General features: G+C 38.2%; 3 protein-coding genes and 1 long non-coding RNA gene across 5 annotated transcripts; 2 read left to right on the top strand and 2 right to left on the bottom strand.

The window, feature by feature from the left end:
- Window positions 3,648-5,008, top strand: LOC109133129. The gene is made up of 2 exons (XR_002038220.1): window positions 3,648-4,256; window positions 4,753-5,008. It is a non-coding gene; the product is annotated as an uncharacterized LOC109133129 (long non-coding RNA).
- Window positions 5,427-8,136, bottom strand: LOC104777807 (L-ascorbate oxidase homolog). The gene is made up of 3 exons (XM_010502133.1): window positions 7,767-8,136; window positions 6,327-7,433; window positions 5,427-6,238 (listed from the first exon to the last, which is right to left on the bottom strand). The coding sequence occupies exons 1-3, from the start codon at window positions 8,012-8,014 to the stop codon at window positions 5,938-5,940; spliced, it is 1,656 nt and encodes a 551-aa protein (XP_010500435.1). The 5' UTR covers window positions 8,015-8,136; the 3' UTR covers window positions 5,427-5,937.
- Window positions 11,561-13,931, top strand: LOC104777798 (L-ascorbate oxidase homolog). Its single transcript, XM_010502121.1, has 3 exons — window positions 11,561-11,903; window positions 12,019-13,128; window positions 13,259-13,931. Exons 1-3 carry the CDS (start codon window positions 11,653-11,655, stop codon window positions 13,560-13,562), a joined length of 1,665 nt encoding a protein of 554 aa, XP_010500423.1. The 5' UTR covers window positions 11,561-11,652; the 3' UTR covers window positions 13,563-13,931.
- Window positions 14,249-18,538, bottom strand: LOC104777785 (receptor-like protein kinase BRI1-like 3). Of its 2 annotated transcripts, none has more exons than XM_010502102.1 (2): window positions 18,161-18,538; window positions 14,249-18,047 (listed from the first exon to the last, which is right to left on the bottom strand). In XM_010502102.1, the coding sequence occupies exon 2, from the start codon at window positions 17,950-17,952 to the stop codon at window positions 14,431-14,433; it is 3,522 nt and encodes a 1,173-aa protein (XP_010500404.1). In that variant the 5' UTR covers window positions 17,953-18,047; window positions 18,161-18,538; the 3' UTR covers window positions 14,249-14,430. The 2 variants fall into 2 exon arrangements, with proteins under 2 accessions (XP_010500404.1, XP_010500412.1); XM_010502110.1 differs by having other exon boundaries at window positions 18,263-18,538.

The following is a 25,472-nucleotide window of genomic DNA, read 5'->3' as shown; positions in this document are numbered from 1 at the left end:
AAAAAAAAAAAAAAAAAAAAAAAATCCCCTTGTAAACATTTATTCATCTTGTTTGTGAGTCTTTGTTAAACGTTATAAATTAATAATGGAGAACCGAGTGGAAAAACCAGAGAGACACTGGACGGACTACATTCTTTTTCAGGAAATTTGTTGTTTCTTTACATAGAAATTATTTTCAACAGTGATCTTGTGGTATCGTATGCATATCAATTTGGGGATTTGGACATAGATTTCGTGGGAGAACTCTGGACACCGATGTCAGTAGAGTGAAGAGTCACAGAGTGGTAGGACATGTGTTCCATCATTGTATAGTTTTTTTTGGGTTAAAGAGAAAGTAAATAAGACTATGATTCATGAGAAATTGCATAGATGTACAGTAGATGGTAATTTTATATATGTACTCACATCGATCATGCAATAATTGCAATTTGTGGATCTACGGATGAATTGATGGACACATATTAGAACATACACACACTTTATATTTAGTTTAGCATACGTAATATGTTCGTTGTCATATACTGATATACTATACTAATAACCACTTAACAGTTTATCATAAATTTCTTTGTTTTACTATTTCGTAAATTTGTTCTATGAATCAGTGCTTCGCAAATTCATCTTCTGTTGGGGGTCCTTTATATGGTCCCTGCATGGACCTATTGAAAAAGTCTAGAGACCTCTCTTCTCTCTCTCTCTCCACAAAGAGAGAGTAGTACAAATTGAAGAATCATTACGATCGAAAACGACGGTTCTAATTTCGGTTCATCTTTCCTACACTTATATTTTACTTCTTTTTTTTTCACTAAAAAGGATTATATTGATAACATAGTTGAGAAATATTACAAATCACAAGATAAAAGACGAGAATGAAATTACAAAGACACAATGATCTTTTCATAACCTACATCTAGAGGAGGAAAGGAGTTTACAGATACATTGTTTAAACCAAAAACATTTTGTCTGGAGACTGATTTAGCTTTCGAAAAACCATAAGGATTTTCCGCATACCAAAGGATGATAACGGGCTTCAACACAAATGGCCATAACAAGATAATGAAACTTGGTTTTCTCCGCATAAGATACAACTTTCTCTATAAGTGTTTTGTCAAGGGTCTCCCGGGATGTAACCGTAAGATAATCGAGACCCACTTGAAGCAACAACCAAGTAATTAAACTTAAACGAAGCTTAATACTAGATGAACTGATCCAAACCTAACCAAAACTCAACCCCAAACTAACAAAGAGAAATAGTCGAGGAAGAGAAACTTAGCCCAAACGAGGGAGACTACAGCCCAAACAAGTGAATCTACTAAACCTGAGCTCTGAAGATACCAGATCTTAAACGATTACAATCTGAACAGAGCAAACAGGGGAAACAAAAAGGAAGACAGTAGAGACGAACGAGATACCGAGAGGATGAAGGAAGAGAGAAAGGTCGTTGCTAGCAAAACAAGTGAACCAGCGAACATGACTCAGCCTAAACAATGTTCCACTCCTTGAATCGCGAACAAACCGACAACCCAAGCACACCAGCAACCATCAGATCCGAAGAAACTGGAATCAAAGGCAAAATCTCACTAGATCTGGAATTCAAAATCATCAGATCTCCATCGCCAAAACTCCATGCTTCCACAACCACATAGAATAAGAAAAAGGACTGAAAACTAAGTTACAAACTAAAGGAGGTGACTGACGTCGGTGTTATATGAGCCGCCACGCGCCGGTCAAAAATTTCGTAAAAATTGTATGTTCAAGAGGCGGCGAGAGAGAAAATTAGGTCTTAACTTGTTGTTACTATTTTACATGATACTATTTTTATCTCCTTTTTGGTCAAACTATATACTATATAACAAAGACTTTAATCTACGTACAGTGTTTGTGTAATCGCGAAAAAGTTCCCTAAACATCATTTATAAACAATGTTTACCTTATAAATGACATATAGCTGAGTTCTACTTCAGTATTAGCACCGTTTTTGTGTAATTTTTACCTAAATTTCAATTTATACCTTTTTTTTTTACTATTTTGTTTCCTCTACTGCCACATTAAGTTTCAAGCTTCAATTTTTATATGCAAAAACACAATAACATGAAAACCCCCAAATTTGGTTTTCCAATAAAAGTTTTCCATTAAAATCATTTTCAGCATGAAAAAAAAATATATATAGAGGGAAGCACATGAGGCATAGGGGTTTGAGCCAAAAGAGCAGTGAAAATCCCATCGATCTGCCACTCCACCAACTGACATCACATTGTACCCATTTACTCCTTTTCCCCAAGTATCCATTTTCTTGTATAGGCATCCGAAATTATTTTTACGTGAAATAACAACATGACGTTGATGGACAAAGCAATATAAAGAACAATGTGATATGACAAATTTGCTTCCTCTTTTATTTTTTAATTTTTTTTCATAAATCACATATATGACATATTCCGTTTTCTTTCTCGATAATGTGTTGTTTACTTTACATATGACATATTGCGTTATCTTTCTCAATAATGTGTTGTTTACTTTACATATGACACATTGTCACTTTGATATCGTATTAATAATATTTTGAAAAATAATGAAAATATAAAAATATGTACGGCCACGCAAGTGACCTACTCGAGCAAGGACTTTTTGATCTTTTCGATAACTTTGAGATTCCACGTTCTCATTTTTGTGTGTGTATACAATATTTTTTTGTCAAATATATGCAGAACTTAAGGTCTCTATATTTTTACCGATTACTTGTTTTATAAATAAATTAATACTCTATAAATGTTTATAAAATAGTGCCCTTTCGAGTACCTGTCGGGATAACTAGGGATACACGTAAATGTTAAGATTCCTCTCTTCTTTTAAAAATGTTTACTAGAATCGCTTTCTATCTTCTCTCTCTCTTTCTCTACACATTTTTTCTTTCTCGAGATTTATTTCTTAGTAAGTACTAAAATTAGAAACTTATGGTTCCTATCAACTTACCATAACCAGGTCGATATTGTGCAAGTGGGTCTTCTTCCTCAAACCACGTCCCTCTTTTTTTCATATAATACTGCATATCACTTGTTTTTGCACAAAGAGAATCTATTTACCTAGGTTAATCAAAACCTTAATTTCTGAGCTTATTAGAAAAAATCTAAACATTCAAATACATTAATATTTTATATTCTTGATGATCAGTAATTTGTATTAGCTAGAGAGTATCTAATTTTTAGAGATGTTTTTTCAAAGGGTTAATGACAAAGATGGGAAAGGGATACGCTTATTTTCGTCAACGAAAGAAGATTAAAAACAATTAATAAAGAAACAATAAGATGACGATTCGTTATACACACTAGCAATCTAAATATCTACGGTTTTTTTTTGTCAAAGTAAAAAGAAAATTAAATATCTAATGGTACATCATGTGTATGTGTATATGAAGAAATATGTGTGTGTATATGAATGTGTATTTGTGTCTATGGGCCATATCTCTTAATGGCATCTGTGAAAGCTGTAAAGCTTTTGCAGCTTAAGAAAACTAATATTATGAGGATGGAGAAGCATGGAGGAACCTTATCTCTTTAAAAATAAAATTTTGGTCAAATATCTCTTTAATTAAATTCTTTTGTTTTCGATTCTATTTATTCATTTAATTATATATTATTACAACTAGTTTTATTTTCCTTTGTGGGATTTTGCATATCTACCTTCTTGGGGGCATAAATGAATATAGTGCATCTCAAATCTTTCTCTCTTTTCAATTTAATTATTTTATTCCCCCTCATCTCTCTTATCTCTCTGCACCGTCTTCTATATAAACCCAGGGCGAGTGAGACCTCTAGTATTCATAAGCAGCCAAACTAATATGTATAGATCTTCCTCTTGCATCTCTTTTGTTACTTTCGAGTAGAAAAAATATCAAATATATATGGTTTCACATATACATTTTTTGGTATGTGGTTTTCATATATACAAGTGGGTTATAGTGAAACGCGTATGTGACGGAAGTAGTGTGCAGCCAAGGATGACTTGCCGATTTAAATGATCTTTCTTTATACTCTATTAAGACATTTTTAGTATCAAAATTCTTTGGTTCTTGAAAAAGTCAGGAAGAAATTATAATTGATATATAGTGTTCCTTATTATATACAATTATAACCAAAAAGAAAAAAGTAACATGATCGGCAAGTTGTCCTTGGCTACACGTTACTTTGTGTCGCGCTTAGGTGTTATGTGTGGTAAAGATCACAAGAACTCAAACAAAGGAAGAATGCAGAAACGAGGTAAGTAAGGTTCATAAATCCTGTTTCTTTCCTGAAAACTATATGTTTAAAACCGAATGATTCTTCTAATTATTGAATAAAAGTTTTGTAGCTAGAACTTGTTAACATGCTCACAAAGATATTTTTTGGTCTATATTTCTGTCTCGTTATAGTTTTATTTAGTATAAAATATGAGGATCTTATCTTATATATCGTAAAGTCCAGAATAGTTTAATTTCTGGAAGAACAAGATCTTGATGAATAATGATTTTTTCACTAGTGATTAATGATTTTTTCCCCCGGTGAAAGGGTTGGATCACGCTTTGTATACATCTATGTCTTATCTGCTCAACACGTGCTTATGAAAAAGACATATATGTAATGTTCAGCCAATTTAATTTTTGTTTTTCCTCTAGAATTAGAAACTATTTGTAAAATTGTTGCCAAGAATAACATGAGTAAGAAAACGTTCTGCTCACCGAGTGAACGAGGTAATTAAATGGCGGCCACATTACAGGAAGCCTTATATCCGGCAGCTTCGAACTCTCTCGGGTGGAAAGAGACGGTCGCATCGCAGGTGGAAGGCAACTAGCTAGGCTAAGGCGCTTCTCGTTAGTTAATAATAAGTTATCACACCAAAGTAGATATTATAACTAGGGTTACTGAATATATACTTTTCTTGGAAAGTTTATTTGTAAAAACTATCATACGGTAGTCCAAAATTGTAAATAAGTAATAAATTTTCACGTCTGATATAAATAGAGATTGTGATATTGTATATCTTTTTAAAAAAAAAAAAATACATGCAAGAAATAAACTACTACTTTACAATTCTTTCTTTTGCTATATATTATTTTAATATATTTTTACAGACAACAAGTTTTTAAAAAACAAAAAAAAAATATTGAATTATGAATTAATATATAGATTAAAAACATCGAAGAGAGAGAAAGAAAAAAAAAGCGTAGCTTCTTCGAGTCGCATCGTCACAACACACGCGCGCGTGAACTTTATTTTCTTCGTCTATCTCCTTCTTTAACTTGTTTGACTTCAACAAGCATCAGCTTGTTTTGCTCTCTCAGCTGCTGAGCTGACGATGAGAGACTGTCTCACGCTTGCTTGCGGTGGAATTTAATTAACCTTTCAGGTGAGTTAGGGTTTATGTCGATCTAGGTTTCTTTTTGTTTCTCTGAACTTTTTGGTCTTTAGTTTTTCCGATTCATGTAATTTGGTGCTAGGTTTCGGGAATCTGATTGTGATAAGTAGAAGTCGAACTTCGATTCCTCTTCTTTCGAACAATATTAAGCTGTGAAATTAATCTGGTGTGCATGGAACCAATATTTGAATCTCTTCTTCGCCTAGTGTGTGGTCTTTACCGATTTACTCATCGATATGATCGAGGAGACTTTGAAGGGATTTTATTCACAGACTATCCCACAAGGATTTAGTATTCTTTTTACTTAATCACTTGAGATTAATTTCAAATGACTCTTCTCCTCTGTGAATTGATGAACAATAGTCTCTTGTGTATAAAAGAAGTTAATTTAGGTTATAAGTGAAACAACAATTTGGTCTGTAGTTAAATTATATATAGTAGGTTTAATGAGATTAGGAAAGGGTTAATTAGTCACGTAATACACTCACTTTGGAAAAGTAGAATTTTACATGTAAATGAAATAAAAAAACTTTGTCGAAGTGAGGCTTAAATAGTGTAAGGTGCAGGCAATGGCAATCCCTTGACGATGCCGCAAAGGTTGGTGTTGAGAGGGATGTTGTACTCGTCTCTTAGTGATTTTTCAGGTGAGAGAACACTGACGTACAATTGCTCGCCCAAGTATCTTCTCTCCCAGTTCTCTGATCTGATGTTCCACATACCGGCGTTGTCGAATGTCAAGAGAATAGCTGACCAGGATTTGGGGTACACTTGCACTGTGTGTCTGCTAACTGCGTCGAGCAAGTTGTAGTTACTTCTCTTCTCTGGTGTCCATCTTCCTGGCTCGGAACTGCAAAAGACATGTTATAGAGCTAAGTGTTAGCTAGGGATCTCATAAGAAAGACCTATTGCGGAATTGGTTTTGAATGGGGGCTTACGCGACAGCGAAGAAGGAGTAACCGTCCAAATGGAAAGATTGCATGCTTTTCTCGTGGTTCTCGAAGATGATTTCGACAAAGGTACGGAAAGTGATGTTGAGGACATTGGGCTCGACAGTTAGTGCTGTGATCTTGGCTGCTGGTTCATCCTTGATGACGTTGTACTTGAAAACCTTCTCGGCCATTCCGAAGTACTCAGCAAGCTTCAAGGGAGTCTCGGTGTCAACGTGTGATACACCGTTGAACCCAAACCTGACCTTCCCGTTCACCACATTCTTGCTGTTGGCGAGCTTGATGGTACGGGTGATGTTGATCTTTCCGTAATGGTAAGATCCTTGTGGGTTAGGTCTGGCAGCACTAGCGGTCAAGTTCCATCTGAAGGATCTGAACTGGTTGAGAGACCAAGCCCAGCCGACGGGAGCCTTGGGGAGCTCAGCTGAAGCCTCAACGTTGCTTCCTTCGTAGCTCAACACACCAACAGTGCTCACTTCCTTCTTGAGGAACCTAGTGGATGCAACCATGTAGTAGTTCTTGGCCACTTGGTCAGCGGTCACTAGAACGGCAAAACACTGTCCGACGTGGACGTCAAGAGAGTCGTAGTCGTTCTGGAGGACGTGAGAGCCTTCCATCTCAACAAGCTTCATCTTGTGTCCTTGGATCCTGAAGTTAAGAGTGGATTTGAATCCAACATTGCAGATCCTGAACTTGTAAGTCTTTCCTGGCTTCATGGTGAAGAGAGCCTCGTTCTTCTCGCCAACTTTACCGGATTTCCCGTTGATGAGAACACCGTCGGGGGATCCAAGAGTACGACCACTGTCAAGGAAGTTCTTGAGAGCGGTGTGGCTCTTGGTAAACCAGTCGTTGATGAGGATGGTGCGGTCGTCTTCGGGGTCAGCGTAAGGTACCGGGATGAGGAGACGGCTGTTGACACGGAGGCCACCGAAACCACCGGCGAAACGGTGGAGAGATGTGGATGGGTAGTAGAAGTAACTACCGATCTGGTCCTTAGGCTGGAAATGGTAAGTGAAGTTGGTGCCTGCTGGGATTGGGCATGAGGTCCCAGTCACACCATCTTGCCAGGAGTTCTTCCTGTGCTGAAGTCCACTCCTGCCACGTCACCAAAAACCATTGTCAGGACTAAGCATCTTAATATATAATAAACCTAGTCCTAATGCAAAAATAAATCTACAAACTTTAAGATCTTAAACATAAATTTATTTGTTAATTGTAGATAAAACATCAAAAATGAAATCTCTTCATCCAAAAAAAATGATCAAACGAAATGAGAACTCCCATTTGCATGCATCTTTGGCCTTTGAGCTTTATAAGATGATGAAAAATATTTTTCTATTTCTAAAATATGTTTTGTTTTTGAAAACAAATTTAGATATATATATATATATATAGATTTAAACCGAACGAGACAGATTGGTAACGAACCAGGTCAATAAGAAAGGCTCGTCGAGGTTGTTGAAGACGTTAATGACAACATTGTTGTTGGAGGTCGAGTTTAGGTTAGGACCAGGGAACTGTCCGTTGATGAGAATCACCTGTTGAGGAATTCCGAGGGGAGCGGCGGTTCCGTAGGTCACGTTCCACGTGTAGTAGAAGTAAGGGTCTCCGGCGCTAACAATCGCCACCGTGGAGGCGAGGCACACCAACACCGTCAAAAGCCTACCACCCTGCATTTTCTCTTTTCTGCTTCTTTTTATTTTTTTATTAATAAATTAACCCTTTCCTATATAAAAAATATTTTAATTATATTTTTTTTCCTCAAAAGCAAGAAGAAACTATGTTCTCTTGCTCTTGACGATTTTTTGGTAATGTCGTGATTAAGTATTTATGCAGGTGAAGCTACCTTGGTTTGCACGGAATCGTTGCCTTTTTTCACGCTGCATCTCTAATTCTCTTTACATGAAACTTCTATTTTTGAATCTCTCTCGCTCCCTTTGGTCCTCAGGATTTCGATTTTTTCGAACGAGCACACAACTCGGATCGTATTCTAATATTGGAAATGTCTCTAAAGATACCAAATTTAACTATTGACAAGTCATCAAGTGATTTTTTGTTTGTTATAACATACCTCAGCTATGTTTGATTATTCCACACGGACAAAAATTATTACGGTCTAGTAAGAAACTGCATACTTTGTAATTGTAACAGAACTTAAGCTTGCATGTTATTCAAAGATGATTTTTTTTACATACCGTTTTCGGTGATCTACTCCAATCTTCTTTCGTTACTTAAAAATATAAAAAAATATATTAAAACACGATAATGATACATTTGCGATATATTCATATGTTTTTACGATTTTACATGTGTGTATACGGTATATTATTGAAAAAAATGTAATTTATTGATTTATGTGTGGGCAATTGTCATAAATATCACTATAATAGGTTTTTATTCCAAAAATACCACAATTTAGTATTTTTGGAACTAAAATGTATTTTTTTCCAAAATATCACATAATTGAATTAAATTTCTAATACTAAAAACTAATTCCTAAATTCTAAATACTAAACTCTACCCCTAAAAACTATACCCTAAAACTAAATGTGTCAACCCAAACCTAAAAAAAAAATTCTACATCCTTAAAAATCAATTTTTTGTATTTGTGGTAATTTTAGGAAAAAAAACTTTTATAGTATTTTTGGAAAAAAAAACTAAAATGTGGTATTTTTGGAAAAAGAACCTTTTTAATGGTATTTACAGGAATTTCTGTTTATATATTCATCACATTACTACACTACGTACATAAGATTGTGAGTTGAGATGTTGGGATAGGCCCAATGAATGGTAACTGAAATCCTCGCGCTGTCTTACGTGAAATATTTATTGTCTTTCTCTTAATTCTTGTAGTGTCACATTTCTTAATTGTATTTGACTGTTTGGTAAATTAATAATCATTTTTTAGTGTCTCAAATTTGAACTTAAAATGTTTTTCATTACTTGTTATATAACACTTGTTCTTCTTCTCCAACTCGCTAATTGATGATTCCTGTTCAATAAATTTGGTATTTTTTTTTTTGGTGCGAGACAGGAGGCCTTGCCTCCTTAATTTATTAAAAGTAAAAAAAAACATAAAAAAAACATTCCACACGATTTCGACGGGGAAATGAAATCCCATTAGCATCCTCAGTACATAAAAAAATAACACAAGCGGGACACCCCTCTAACAACTGCAACCCTAACGGTTGGGACTGTGCATAAGTAGCCAATCCGTCTGCAAGACGATTTGCTTCTCGATACATCTGTGAAATTCGAACTGTCCAGTCCTTCGAAAGAAAGTCATAGCACAACCGTCCTAGGAACGACAAGGGATGAGTATCAGGAATCTATGTCTTAAGAAAATCAACTACCATCCCGGAATCCACCTCTATCTCCAAGTGAGTTATCCTTCTCTCCCAAGTGATAACCAAGCCATAGTAAATACCCCATAATTCCGCCATAGGAGCAGAACAAACTCCTATATTCAGCACAAAACCGTGGAGCCAGGTTCCCTCCTTGTCCCGTAATACACCTCCCGCTGTAGCCAACCCAAGATTACCCCGAGAAGCACCGTCAATATTCAGCTTCACCCAGTTCTCCGGAGGCGGGGACCATGCAATCTGTCTCACCACCCTTTTACCACCTCGGTTCTTTGGATCCGTCAAGACGTGAGCTCGAGCCACCTCATTAGCAACATCTTTAACAAACCGTACCCTATCCCTACACGTCCCATCCATATCAAAAACATTACCACATCTCCATTTCCAACCCCACCACACTGTCATCCCAAAAAAGAATAGCCCAAGATACATCAAACCGCAGTTCTGTAATCCCCATGTTCATGTAAATCCACTCCAACAATGTTTGACGAAAAAACAGATCCAGTTTCTCAGGTGCCATAATCCTACTCCATAAACCCGACATTGCAGGACAGTCCCTCAAGACAAGGAGAATTGTTTCCTCCCCTCGTCAATAAATTTGGTGTTGCCAATATACATAAGTGATTAATGCATTTTCTATATAATTTTAAAGATTAAACAGCTGTTTCCTTACGTACGACACTGGATATATTTTTAAGAATTATGGAGGAATACTTTATACGTTTTGGCATCAGTGATTAAACGCTGATAGAGCATTAAGTATTTGGAGACCATATATGCCTCTTTCCAAAATCTCCACAGTGCAAGATTTGTATAGGAAAGTAAATTCTAATATTTTTTGGTGTTAACATTGTCTGTTTAGTTTCTTGAATTTGCCATAAAATGATTGACTAACTCGTCGGATTGAGGAAACGGGCGAGATACTAGTTTATCTTTTTTTTTTTGTTAAGAATTTAAATATTTCATCGAAAATAAAAATAGTTTAGGAATGCAACCAATTAGAGTCAAAGACTATAAACCTATGTAATTGCATTGGTCCCATGGCAAGAAAAAGAAAAACATAGAAATATAATTTGGAAAACCACAAATTTCAGTCTAATAAGCAACAAAGCTAACGGGGTCAAATGAAGAGATATTACTTCTAACACCGAAGCTTTTGATTGTATGTAGAAGCTAGAGCGAACTACGACTCTGATAACTCCGGTGAGGTGGGCTAGTTTTTATTACGACTCTTATCCCCTTTCCTAATTAACCTTAATTATGTTGTTTACAAATATGCTATGTCCCATACCCTGATCCCCATTGTCATATCTAAGTTCGTCTTTGGAGTTTAAAATCAAATCGTATAGAGATTGATGAAAGGACTCGACATATCAAATTACTTTTCTAGTACTATATAAAAAGATTATAAGTAAAAAAATACAGATAACAAAAATGTTATTATAAAGAGACGTATTAATATAAAAAAAAACAAAAACAATAATTATAGTAAAATAATGTGATTTTTCAAAGTATTCTCCATAATTGTCGAAAATGTTTTTAGGTCCTATAACGTTATGGTATGACTTTGTTAAATTTCTATCTTGTAAAATATTTTTAAATCCAAAATAGCAAAATTTTCCAAGACATGGAAATAAAAAAAAAACATTAAAAACAAAATAGAGAATTCAAAAGGAAACACCAAAAATAGGGAGAGGTTAAAAACTTCAAAAGTCTTAACACACCAAATATGGACGAAAGGAGTAGCGAGATGATAGGAGACCCCAAAGAAGATGAGAAAAACCAGGAAAAACATTTGTCTAAGAAAACCCTATAAAAACGCCTTCAAACATTTCCACAACTCGAAATTCAAACCCCAAAGCATAATTATATAACAATAAACAATTAGTAGTACCCCACCAAAACACATAAAAATATAAAATTGTTATCCGAACCAAAAATTGTTTATTGTTATGCGAGGGGTTAAACTCTTGGCCGCGTGCCTCTACCTGGCCGCAGCCGCAACATTGGTGGTCCGAGCAGAAGACCCTTACTTCCATCACGTGTGGAACGTGACCTACGGAACCGTGTCTCCTCTCGGCGTTCCACAACAAGTCATACTCATCAACGGCCAATTCCCTGGTCCCAACATCAACTCAACCTCCAACAACAACATCATCATTAATGTCTTCAATAACCTCGACGAACCTTTCCTCCTCACATGGTAATAACATTAGTTTCAATTTATATGCATGTTTTTCAATAGAAAATTATTTACCCAAGAGTCTGCTCATTCTCAGATGTTTTATAATTTATATATATTTTTTTTTGCGTTTTAGGAATGGGATCCAACACAGGAAGAACTGTTGGCAAGATGGGACTCCAGGGACCATGTGTCCAATCATGCCCGGTACCAACTACACTTACCATTTCCAGCCTAAGGATCAGATCGGAAGCTATTTCTACTACCCGAGCACCGCATTGCACCGTTCCGCTGGTGGATTCGGTGGACTCCGTGTGAACAGCCGTCTTCTCATCCCGGTTCCTTACGCTGACCCAGAAGATGACTACACCGTCTTGATCGGTGACTGGTACACTAAGAGCCACACTCAGTTGAAGAAATTCCTTGATGGTGGTCGTACTCTTGGCCGTCCAGATGGTATTCTCATCAACGGAAAGTCCGGGAAAGGTGATGGATCCGATGCGCCCCTCTTTACCTTGAAACCTGGAAAGACCTATAGGGTTAGGATCTGTAACGTGGGTATGAAGACATCTCTCAACTTTAGGATTCAGAACCACAAGTTGAAGCTAGTTGAGATGGAAGGATCCCACGTTCTCCAGAACGATTATGACTCTCTCGACGTTCATGTCGGTCAGTGTTACGGAACCATCCTTACCGCTGACCAAGAAGCTAAAGATTACTACATGGTTGCATCCTCTAGGTTCTTGAAGTCGGTTATTACCACAACTGGTCTTCTCCGCTACGAGGGAGGAAAAGGCCCCGCCTCTTCGCAGCTACCCGCTGGTCCAGTCGGCTGGGCTTGGTCCTTGAACCAGTTCCGATCTTTCAGGTGGAACTTGACCGCCAGTGCAGCCAGGCCTAACCCTCAGGGATCTTACCACTACGGAAAGATCAACATCACACGTACCATCAAGCTTGTGAACACTCAAGGCAAGGTCGATGGAAAGCTCAGGTACGCGTTGAACGGAGTCTCGCACACTGACCCCGAAACTCCATTGAAGCTCGCCGAGTACTTTGGAATTGCCGACAAGGTTTTCAAGTACGACACCATCACCGATAACCCAACCCCAGAACAAATCAAGACCATCAAGATCGAGCCAAATGTTCTTAACATCACTCACCGCACCTTCATTGAGGTGGTGTTTGAGAACCACGAGAAGAGTGTTCAGTCTTGGCACTTGGACGGTTACTCCTTCTTTGCCGTCGCGTAAGTGAAATAAACAAACAATCAATTTTTATGTCTATACATTTCTTTCACAACAAGTAACCAAATACTTTCTTTTACATCAAGTAACCCTTCATCTTAACCTAATTTTCAAATTTACTTTGTTTCAAAGTGTCGAGCCAGGGACTTGGACCCCAGAGAAGAGAAAGAACTACAACCTCCTGGACGCAGTGAGCAGACACACAGTCCAAGTCTACCCAAAATGTTGGGCAGCAATCTTGCTCACATTCGACAACTGTGGAATGTGGAACATTCGATCTGAAAACACCGAGAGACGTTACTTAGGACAGCAGCTTTACGCGAGTGTCTTGTCGCCAGAGAAATCACTGAGAGATGAATACAACATGCCTGAGACAAGCCTCCAATGTGGTCTAGTCAAGGGCACACCTAAGCCTAACCCTTACGCTGGAGCCTAAGTTAAATTTTACCGAGAAAACAATATACGTTTTAATGCAACAAAAGACTTTGGATTCTTCTGTTGATACAATCGATTGAGAGACGTTTGGCCAACGGATTAATTTTTCTGGTTTTTTGGGTCTTTTCTTCGTAATTATTTTTATTTAATGAAATTGTTTTTTTAAAGTATATGGTTTATTCGTATATACATGACATTGGAATGTATGTATGTCTATCCCTTAAGTAATTTTTTTTCCTTCTTTTATAAAGACGCATTAATTTCCTCTTTTTGTTTTGGTTTTGTTCTTCACTTTTTTGTAACGCGTATATGTAATGTATCCATATTCTTCAAACGAAATAAGCAGAGAGATCTTATTTGTCTGACCATATGACATGAAGTTTTTGTTCCTTAATCGCCAAACTTAAGACCTAAACAAGTATCACCAATCTCTTAAGAGTTTATCATATATATTCAGATGATCAGATACAAGTGTTAGTTACCAAGATTCTCCATATAACAGGTTCAAAATCTTATCTATAGAGTTCAATATCAAACAAAGGAACAAATGTAGAAAAACTTTCAGTATGTAATTTGAATCATCATCACATATAACATGCCTCAGAAAAATAATAACAAAATGGAACGAAGATATAAAAACTATACAAGAAAGTAATTCTCTATAGCCTAGAATGGTAGAACCGTGTGTGTTAAGTAAAACCCTTCAGTGTCGATGTCTGTCATTCCATATTTCCACATCTAAAGACTTGGATTGGCTGTACTGTTATTATATACACTGAATCACTAGCAAGTAACAACAAAAATCGGAAGAAAATAACAAATTTTAAATCTTCTTGATGTTCCTGAAGTCTACACAATCTATCAGCTTCTTAAGGCTCTTTCTCTCGTGATTCTTCGACCAACGGCGTTTCCTTGAGCGAAAACTCATCCAGACTATCGTTCTCTGTATCCACCTGAACGAGCTCTTTGAACATTGCCATGACTTGAATCATAGTTGGTCTTTTGAACGGCCGATCATCCAAACACTGAGACGCAATCTTCAAGTAATGAAGTAGCTCAACATCGCCAAGTTTGTCTGTTACTAGCTCCGGGTCAAGAATCTCAGCTCCTCTGTTCTCTCTGTAGAGTTGTTTTGCCCATCCCACAAGGTTGTTGTCTTCACCAAACTCCTCCGGATCGATCGGTTTCTTGCCTGAGAGGAGCTCGAGAAGTATAACTCCGTAGCTGTACACATCTCCTTTTGCGGTGCACCGGAAACTCTGGTAATACTCTGGTGGAACATACCCTGGAGTACCTGCGAGCGTACTCACGCTCAAGTGAGTATCTAGAGCGCTCACCAACCTTGCCATACCAAAATCTGAGACACGAGCTACGAAGTCTTGGTCTAGAAGAACGTTGCTTGACTTCATATCCCTATGTATAATATGAGGAATGCAGCTATGATGCAGGAAAGCTAGCCCACGCGCAGCTCCTATAGCAATTTTCTTCCTCGCAGACCAATCAAGAAAGATTCCTCCCTTCTTGGTCTTTTCGTGTAGAACGGCCTCTAAGCTTCCGTATTTCATGTAGTCGTAGACAAGAAGTCTCTCTTCGCCGATCTTACAGTATCCAAGTAGCGGTACCAAGTTTCGATGTTTGATTTTTCCAATGGTTTCCATCTCCGCCATGAACTCTCTATCGCCTTGTCCCGTGACTTGAATCAGTTTCTTGATCGCAACAACAGATCCATCAGCGAATTGAGCCTTGTAGACATCGCCAAACCCGCCTGAACCGATCATACTATCAGCACTAAACCCATTTGTGGCTTCTAAAAGGTGTGCGAAAGTAAGTTTTCGCAACGGCTTCTCAAAGGTTGCGACATTGATGCTCAACGGTTCAGGAACGCTAGAAAGCTTCCAACTGCTGCTACCAGAGGTTGGAAGGCTCTCAATATATTTCTCTCTCTGCTTTTCCTTCTTTTGAACCTTGCTTACTCTGTAAAGAGCCATAGTAAGCATCACAATACACATGAAAGAAAACACAATCCCTGTGATCACCCAAGTCGCAATACCCCGTTTCTTAGGGTGAGTATGGGATCCCGTGGGCCGAACACCAGAGCTGCAAGGTAGCAGAGGAACCCCGCAGAGGCCAGAGTTGTTGGCGTATTTTGTGACTGGGAACGTTGTAAGTTGGCCTCCGAATGGGATTGGTCCGGTTAGATTGTTGTTAGAGACATCTAAGTCACTAAGAAAAGAGAGACCTCCAAGTGATCCAGGTAAGAATCCTTGGAGTTCATTGTGAGATAGATCAAGCACCCCGATTGCTTTCAATCCCCCGAAGCTATCAGGTATGGTTCCGGTTAACAGGTTATGTCCCAGATTCAAGACCTGAAGGTACCCCATATCACCATAACCCAAAGGAATAGAGCCTGAAACCGCATTGTAAGATAGGTCCAAGTAAATCATACTCCCGTTCGCCGTGAACGTGTACATGGTCATGCCTGAGTATATCCTAGTCCTGGGACATGAATGAACCATCGGAAAATGCTCTAACCGTTCTGCACGAATGCCTTCAAACTCAACCAAACCACCTGCACCTCTACAATCTGTCCCACCTTCGTTCCTCACAAACGAAAACTGTTTACCAGAGACGCTACCAGGCATTACCCGTCCAGCCTGACTTGCAAGTTCAGCTGGGAGATTCCCAGTTAGATTGTTGCTGTTAAGATCAAGCCAGATAAGGCTCTTGCATTTCCCAAGCTCATGTGGAACGTTACCAGTCAAAGAATTGTTCCCGAGTTGCAGTATCGCTAGCTTCTCGAGGTTTCCGATTGCTACCGGGATTTCCCCTGTAAGCAAGTTACTAGAAAGAGAGATCCAAAGCATGTTGGTGCATTTGGAGATTGATTTTGGAATAGAACCGGTTAAGAGATTGTTGTTTAGGATTAACGTTTCCAAGTTTCCTCCATCAACACAAATGTCGTTAGGGATTCCACCAGTGAGATTGTTCGCCCACATAACCAAGTCTGAGAGTTTCGGTAATGTCCATATCTCTTTAGGAATCGGACCAGTGAGAGCGTTGAAGCTAAGATCTATCGTCTTCAAGCTTTTGCATGTACCAAGCTCCACAGGAACAGTTCCTGAGAGGTAGTTATTGGCAATAAGTAACTTCTCAAGAACCGAAGGGCTTTGAAGAGAGCAGAAGCCAGATGGTATTACTTTGCCAGTGAACTCGTTTGAGCTCAGATCAAGAACTCGCAGATTACTACAGTTGGTGAGAGAAATCGGAACAGAGCCTGAGATGTTGTTGAAGGGCAAGTAAAGATGAGAGATTCTTGGGAGTTTACTCACCACGGTTGTTATAAAGTCGCCGGTGAGCTTGTTGTTTCCCAAATTCAGGTTTTGTAACGAGCCACAAGAGGTGAATGTTTGTGGAAGCTGACCAGTGAGACTGTTTCCGGAGAGATCGAGAACCTCTAGAGTTGGACAAAGCAAAGAAAGCTCCGGTGGAATCTCACCGGTGTAAAGGTTGTGTGCGAAGGAGAGCTGCTTCAGGTTCTGGAAACTTCCCCAATATCCATAGCCGGGGATTTTTCCGGCGAGACTGTTCCGAGAGAGGTTTAGCGCTTCGAGGAGATTACAATTCGACAGACTAATCGGGAATTTGTGGCCGGTGATGTTGTTCTGTGATACACTGAACACGGTGAGGTTCCCACAGAGACCAAAACTGAGACGAGAGAAGTCGCCGGAGAAATTATTTGCGGCTAAATCGAGGTGTTTCAGAGACGCCGGGAAACTCGATAAGAAAGCCTCCGGAATCTCATCGGAAAAGAGATTGTTCGAGAGATCAACAGTGGTGAGTCTCTTGTTACTCGTCGACGACGGAGAAGTCTTCAATTTCCCGGCGAGTTTGTTATGCGAGACGTTAACAGAGACCAGATCCAAACATGTGGAGAAAACGTAATCAACGATCGAAGAGTCCGTAATCAAGTTTGAAGATAAATCCAGAACCTCGAGCGAACATCCTGAAGAAGAAGAAGAAGAAGGAGAAGAACCAGAGGAGAACTTGTTTCCTTGCAGATAAAGATTCCGGAGAGTGGACAACGCAGTGAGATTATTGAGATTTAGGCTTCCGGTGAGACCACCGTTTCGTAGATCGAGACCAGTGACTAAACCATCGGTAGAGCAAGAGACGCCTCGCCAAGAACATGGGTCATGATGATGACCCGACCCGTAATTCCAATTACCCAGAAAGTTATTAGGATCCGACGTAACGGAGATTTCTTTAAACGCCGTTAACAGAGCAGCTTCTTCGCTAACGTCGTCTTTGAGTAGCCGTCTGCCACGAGCGTCCACTATTAGAAACAATATTACGAGGAAGCAGAGGAACAAGAACTGCCATTGCTGCTTCATATTAATTTTAGGCACACCAAGTGTTCTATCAAATTACTTCGATGAGAAAACCCTATCCTCCATTAACCAACCTGAATCCTTCCTTCACCGCAACACTGAAATAATCCAAAGTGTACCAAGATTAGTTTTTTCTGAAATAAGAGTAAAGAAGTTAGCAAAATCAAGACTTTATTTTCAAGGAAGAAGAAGAAGAAGAAGATGAACATACATGTATATGTATGTGCTGAGAGATTGTGAAGAAACAACAACAACAAAAAAAAGCAGAATCAAAAGGCTGACAGATACGGAAAAAAGAGAAAGGAGAAAGTACAGAGAGACAGAGCAGAGAGAGAGAGTTTTAGTTCTCCAAGTGAAGAAGACAACGGAGATGGTCTTTCGACACTGTTGTCTCCCAAAGTACGATGTTGCAGAGATGGTCGGATCCGAAACACACACACAAAAAAAATATGTTGAATTCAACCATAAAAAGAAAAAGGGGCAGTGGTTTTGAAGATTCCACAGCTTTTAGATACACATAAAGGAAGCGTGTTTAGTACGACCACTACATAAAAACGAATTTTCCCGGAAAAAAAAAAGAAAGAANAAAAAAAAATATTTGCTGGACAAGGTGAGAAACTGAGAAATTATCGTGACAGCCTTTAGATAGAATTGAAGAAGAAGAAGTGAATGAATTTTTTGCTAGAAAAAAAATGTAAAAGCGAAAGAGAAGAAAAATTGGCAAAGAGGAGAAGAAAAAAGCTAAAGAAGACAAAACAAAGAGACTAATCTTACGTGAAAAGAGGATATGCATCATCATTATTGTTAAAGACTAATTTTTTCCCCACTAATTATTTAATCTCACATTCCCACCTAATAGTAGTAGTATTCGTGCAATTATAAAATAAAATTTGCAATAGATCAAACTCCACGTCAATTGGTTTTTTATGTGTATATGAGTTTTTTACAGGTTAAGGAGAGAAAGAATCTTTATAAATCTAACGAAAGTTACTGTTTTCTGTGGGGGACTTTTAGATTTGTGTGCTTTTTTCAAGTGGTCTCATGTTAATAATGTCAATGAAATCTAACGCTGTATTTGTGCAACATGTAAAATTAGAATTTGTTCCATGTATCTATCTATGTATAGTTAGGTTTTCACAATTTTTTAATTATTCAGATCTCTTTGGAACTAAACCTCTTTTTAAAAAAATCAAGGCACCATATATTAATTGCAATGATGACGTATAGAATTCAAAAATCCGGTATACCAAAAACCATCAACACACACATGTCTGAGCTTCGAATTTTAAAAGTTACCGCAACTATAGTTTTGCTTAAATATATCAAAAGGAATTTCCAAAATATCATAAAAATTCCTTGTGATTTATTTGGGTCTACTGAAGCAAAGTCATATCCTCAGGTTACATTAATAGCTGTATTACTCACTCCGTCTCTCGCTTCCATAAACGATAATTACCATATAGACCTAATTCCCCACCACCATTCTCGTATTGTTCTACGCGTGTATGTAACTTTATAACCCTACACGCACGAAGCACTAGCTTCGTGATATAAAAAACAAATATGGTTCTTGTCTACATGCACCTCGTAACTTCTTATATCAGAATTATACGCCCCACCCCCATTGGTATTGCTTGTACTTTATGGACTCACCCCTAAAATATAACACAACTGTCAAACTTTATAATTGGTTGGAAAAATGAATAATCGGATCCATAGTTTCATCAATGTCCAACTTTACCAAAATTTTGGTTAATATCTATCTCTTTTTCTTTTTGAATAAAATGTAAAATTTATTCAAAAAAGGTAATAACGGTTTTACATCAAGTGCAATAGTAGTTTAAGAAATTTTAACAAATAGTCAATGCAGAAAATAATGAACTGATTTCCCTAGTGTGTTGTGAACCACACCCCATACATACAGTCCTCATAGCGACCATCGCCTTGCTCTATGAGAGAAGTCGTTAATATCTATCTCTCTGTACGTTTTATATAAAATACATGCTTGAAACGTAATTAGTGCCCTGACCAAAATAAATAAAACAACTGTAACTGTATTCAACGATTGACATGATATTATCACCTCATATGTTGACCAATTATGCATGCAAGAGACGTGACAGGAACTTAATTTTGGTAGGTACGAAATTAAGTTAGAATTATGTATTATCAATGAGCCGGACCTGTTAAAACTTTAAATTATCCTTGTTTAACTTTTGAAACCTCAACATACATAATCGAAATTTTATAAAACTACCAACTATTCGTACTTAGAAATTATTTATTAATTTAAAAGATTAATTAATTACGTGCCTTAAGTTATTGAAAATTTGGATGTCGTTGATTTGTTCATATGCAATGATGCATCGTGTTTGCGCTGCTCGTGCATATAATGAATAAATTTGCACTGCTCGAGTAGTTGCGCAGAACAAATCAAAAGAACTTTAATTTAGAAAAATCAATTCAAACTTATCTGTTTCGTTCCTATCTAACTCTCACCTAAAACACAATTATAGGTTAGTTAGTCTAATTAAGCTGAAACTATTATAATAAGTAAATAAGAGAACCCTAGCTGGATAGACAAAAATTATAGTTTAAGGTTTCAAAACCCGTGCCATATATTACGGAGTAAATTTTAACAGGCTTCATTAATTAATTATTTCACATAAAATAAATTCTGAAAAAATATAATAAACAAAATATCAGCTTGAAAAATCCGTGACATTAGCATATACTGTACTATTACGAATAAATTTAGGGAAAGAGACCAGAATGATCTCGAATACCTCCTTTCACGCATTTGCATATTATATAAAAAATTTAAAGTTCGTTGGTGTGTACTGTGTAGGATGTCTTTTGTAAATCTGGCAGATGTTAAAAGGGTCCAAAACCTGTATAATAATAGTACTAATAGCGAGGGTCTGGAGCGGATGGATTATTTAACAACTCTGATAAGTTCATAAGTACTAAATTAATTGAGGGGGTTTGTGAAAAATAAAACGAGAGTGCGGTTGGGGCCGGGGCCGTAGGCTTGCATCTTTTTGTCAGTTTCTTCGGCCGCACGAGCGCATTTCATTTTTTTTTTCTGCTTTATATATTAGAGTATTATTTTTAGACCAATATACTGAAAAACACTTTGGTCCAAAATGTATAAAGATTTTTGTTTTTTCATACTTTTTGTAGACATATATAAATGGGGTCGAAGTCTCGAAGAAAAGACGAAAAGTCGATACGATTTGAAAATCTTACCCGTCACTATCATGCATTTCATATTGAAGAGTATATATTTGTTTCCTTGAAATAGCGGAATCATCGCATTCAAATCTGCCTCATTTTTTGTATAACTGTCCCCTTTTCACGAAAACTTGTTCAATTTCTCTTCCTTTTTTTCTTTTCTTTTCTTTTATTTTTGGTCACATGCATGATTCACATCTTGTTGTTATTGGACTAAAGTAATACATTTCTAGTAGTCTCGTTTAACTTTTTTAACAGCATAGAAATATACAGAAACACTCACGAAGACCTATGTTGAACAGAATCGAGAATTTTGTGTATAATTCATGAGCTCATGGCCAACAATTATATACAGTCTTCTAGTTTGGAGGATACGTACATAATCAATCAATATTAACTATAGAAGATACATAAATATACGCAGAGAAATATGCAAAAGCGTATAAGAAAGATGGAGATGATTGACGAGAGATTGACGAAGACTTGATGACAATGAAGCATACGTACAGTGGGCTACCGTGGAGTCCAGTGGGCTTAATATCGCAATACCCTCCCTCAAACTGGAGCATGGAGATTTAAAATGCCCAGTTTGACACGAAAATCTTCAAATGATTGTTCACCAAGTGGTTTTGTAAAGATGTCGGCTAACTGAGCACTACTATCAACATGAACTGGTGCAAGAATATCTTTCTGTATTTTTTCGCGGATAAAGTGACAATCATTTTCGATGTGCTTCGTACGTTCATGGAAGACCGGGTTTGTTGCGATGTAAATTGCAGATTTGCTATCACAACAAAGACGCATTGGTTGATCATGATTGACGCCGAGATCATGAAGAACACGTTTCAGCCACAAAAGTTCTTTGGTGATGTATGCCATGGCCCGATATTCTGCCTCGGTGGAAGACATACTCACTGTGTCCTGCTTTTTGGCTTTCCATGAGATAGGGGAATCGCCAACCTGAACAAAATACCCAGACACTGAACGTCTTGAGTTCCGACAACCTGACCAATCCGAATCACACCAGCCTGTGATCTGGAAATTCTTCTGTGCTCGTAAAAAAATACCTTGGCCAGCAGTCCCTTTCAAGTAGCATACAACCCGTAATGCTGCCTGCCAATGGTCCTCTCTTGGATTCTTCATAAATTGTGCCAGATGATGTACACAATAAGCCAAATCGGGTCTTGTTGATCCCAAATAAATCAGTTTCCCAATCAGACGTCGATACGGTTCAGGATCCGGGAGCAAAGGAGAACTAGAGATAGACAAGTTGGTGTTTTGCTCTAACGGAAATGTGGCAGGTTTACAGCCCAACAGACCTGCTTCTTTGACAACCTCCAAAGCATATTTCCTCTGACTTAAGTAAAATCCCTTGGAACTTCTAGCGACCTCAATTCCCAAAAAATATTTCAGAGCACCAAGGTCCTTCATCTTGAAACAAGAAGCCAAATATTCTTTGAAGATATGTAGAGCTTTATCTGAATTGCTAGAAATAATCATATCATCAACATAGATCAAAATATGTATCCGCACCCCACCTTTGCCAAATGTAAACAGTGAATAATCAGAGAGTGATTGTTGAAACCCATAAGCACACAAAGCCGTTGTTAACTTTTCAAACCAACACCGAGGTGCTTGCTTCAGCCCATATAGAGACTTGCGCAATCTACAAACTTTCTTCTCATCATTTGTAAAATAACCAGGTGGTGGCTTCATGTAAACTTCTTCATTTAGATCCCCATGGAGAAATGCATTATGCACATCCATTTGATGCACAGACCAATTGTTTCCTGCAGCAACTTCTAAGAACATACGCACAGTCTGCATTCTTGCAACAGGAGCAAACGTTTCCTTATAATCTAAACCTTCGATTTGTTTGTTGCCGAGAGCTACAAGACGTGCCTTATAACGCTCAACAGACCCATCCGAATTGTGCTTGATCTTGTAAACCCATTTTGATCCAATGGCTGTTTTTCCTGGTGGCAAATCCTCAATCGTCCATGTGTTGTTATCCTCAAGAGCTTCAATCTCTGAGCCCATAGCTGTTTTCCACACTTTAGTTCTAATAGCTTGAGTATAACCACGTGGTTCAACAGCCTCTGTGATAGCAACTAAATAAGCCCGATGCGTAGCAGAGAACCGAGTACAACCCACATAGTTCTCAATCGGATACAAAGATTTCTTGTTGCCAATTCCCAACAATTGAGTTTGAGCTGTATTAGAAACATGATAATATTTGAGAATTACCGATTGTGTACGTGGTCGTGTTCCTCGTCGAAGCGGAATCACCGGAGCAGGTTCTTCAACCACAACAGCGGGTGTCGGAGATGATGGCGGAGTGACCACCGGAGTTGCATCCCGGCTAGGCGAACTTTGTGGTGTATCAGAAGACGTGGAGGAAGTATCTCTTGGTGAATTGGGAGCGTCAGGTTGTGAAGATGTCGGAGATGGAGTTTCCATCGAAGAAGAAGAAATTTCAGCTGGTGGGCTGCTAGGCACGTGGTTGGTCTCTAATGGGCTTGCAGAATTTATTTGGCCCATTAAGGGTGCAACCAAACTAGGCCGAATTTCTTCATCTAAAAAATGGCTTGTAGAAATAGGAGCCCACAATCCTTCTTTGTCTTCCTCGACATCTTTTCCAGAGATGTTAACTTCAGCAGTTGCAAACGGAAACACTTCTTCACAAAAAATCACATCTCTCGACACAAAAAATTCCTCTTTCTCAAGATCATACAATCTCCAGGCCTTCTTCCCATATGGATACCCAACAAATATACATCTTCGTGCTCTTGAAGCAAATTTATCGCCTTTGTGTCCTTGATTATGAGCATAACAAAGACACCCAAAGACCTTTAAATGTTCATAATCAGGTGCTTTGCCGTAGAGCTTTTCATATGGTGTCAAACCGTTTAACACAGAACTCGAAGTTCGATTAATCAAATATCCAGCTGTTAGAATGCATTCTCCCCAAAAATCGATTGGTAAATTCGATTGAAAACGCAACGCTCTAGCAACATTCAAAATATGCCGATGTTTTCTTTCAACTCTTCCGTTTTGTTGTGGTGTTCCCACACACGAAGTTTCATGAACAATTCCATTTGTTCGAAAATAACCACTCATACTCAAGAATTCTGTGCCATTGTCGCTTCTAACACGTTTCACTTGCTTTTGAAACTGTCTTTCTACTAGAGAAATCAAATTTTTCAGATTTGTTGTTGTTTCTGTCTTGTCGTTTTGAAGATAAATCCAGACGGTTCTTGAAAAATCATCTACAACCGTAAGAAAATATCGAGCACCAGAAGAAGACGGAGTTCTATATGGACCCCAAAGATCGACATGTATTAGCTCAAAAATGGACAAAGTTTTATTATCGCTGGTCGGAAAACAAGCTCTTGTTTGTTTAGCGCGGAGACATACATCACACGCCTTATTGGAAATTTCAGAATCAACAGAAACAAAAACATTTGGAAGTGAACCAACTACTCTTGCAGATGGGTGACCCATCCTATTATGCCACAACTCATAGTCTTTTGCATCTCGAGTTGCCACCGATGCTACCAGCTCCATTCTGCAAAAGCGGAAAGTTCCACAATATCTCTTACCCGCACCAGTCATCGTCCTCGAAGCGCGGTCCTGGATAACAAGAAATTGATCAGCCAACTGCATTACACACTGATTCTCATCCATTAGCTGACCCACAGATATAAGATCAGATTGTAATTCTTCAACGTAAAACACTGATTTCAAAAGCAGATTAGACCCCAACACAACAGAACCTTCAGTAACAGACACTCTTTCTCTACCGTCTGCCAAGATTATCAAAACTGGTTCCATATTTCTCACGTTGGTGAGTAAATCGAAACTCCCTGTCAGATGGTGCGACGCACCTGTATCTAATATCCAGGAAGGAGAAGAAGACTTACCAGAGAGTTTCTCATTGCTAGTGCTTGCTCCCCCGTTTGTATTATTCAAGAGCTTAACAAGATTACGCCATTGACTGTCATTCAAACCGCTTACTCCGTCACGATCTTTGTCTGTGAGAACATAGTTAACATGTTCTTGAGTTGGAATGTGAGGAACATGAACTGCATTGGCATAACTCAAGTTTCTTCCAGGTCCACCAGTTGCAGCACTACCACGTCCTCTTCCTTGCATCGCTCTGTTTCTTGGACGCTCACCCCACCATTCTGGATATCCAATTACAGCGAAGCAACTGTCGGGAGAGTGACCGCTGCGGTTACAGTGTTTACACACCGTCGTCACATCAGTTCGCACAAGTGGATTCACAC

Source organism: Camelina sativa, chromosome 1 (genome assembly GCF_000633955.1).
Source record: "Camelina sativa cultivar DH55 chromosome 1, Cs, whole genome shotgun sequence".
NCBI lineage: Eukaryota > Viridiplantae > Streptophyta > Magnoliopsida > Brassicales > Brassicaceae > Camelina > Camelina sativa.
Note: the sequence above shows the minus strand (reverse complement) of the source record. Positions and strands in the feature narration are given on the sequence as shown.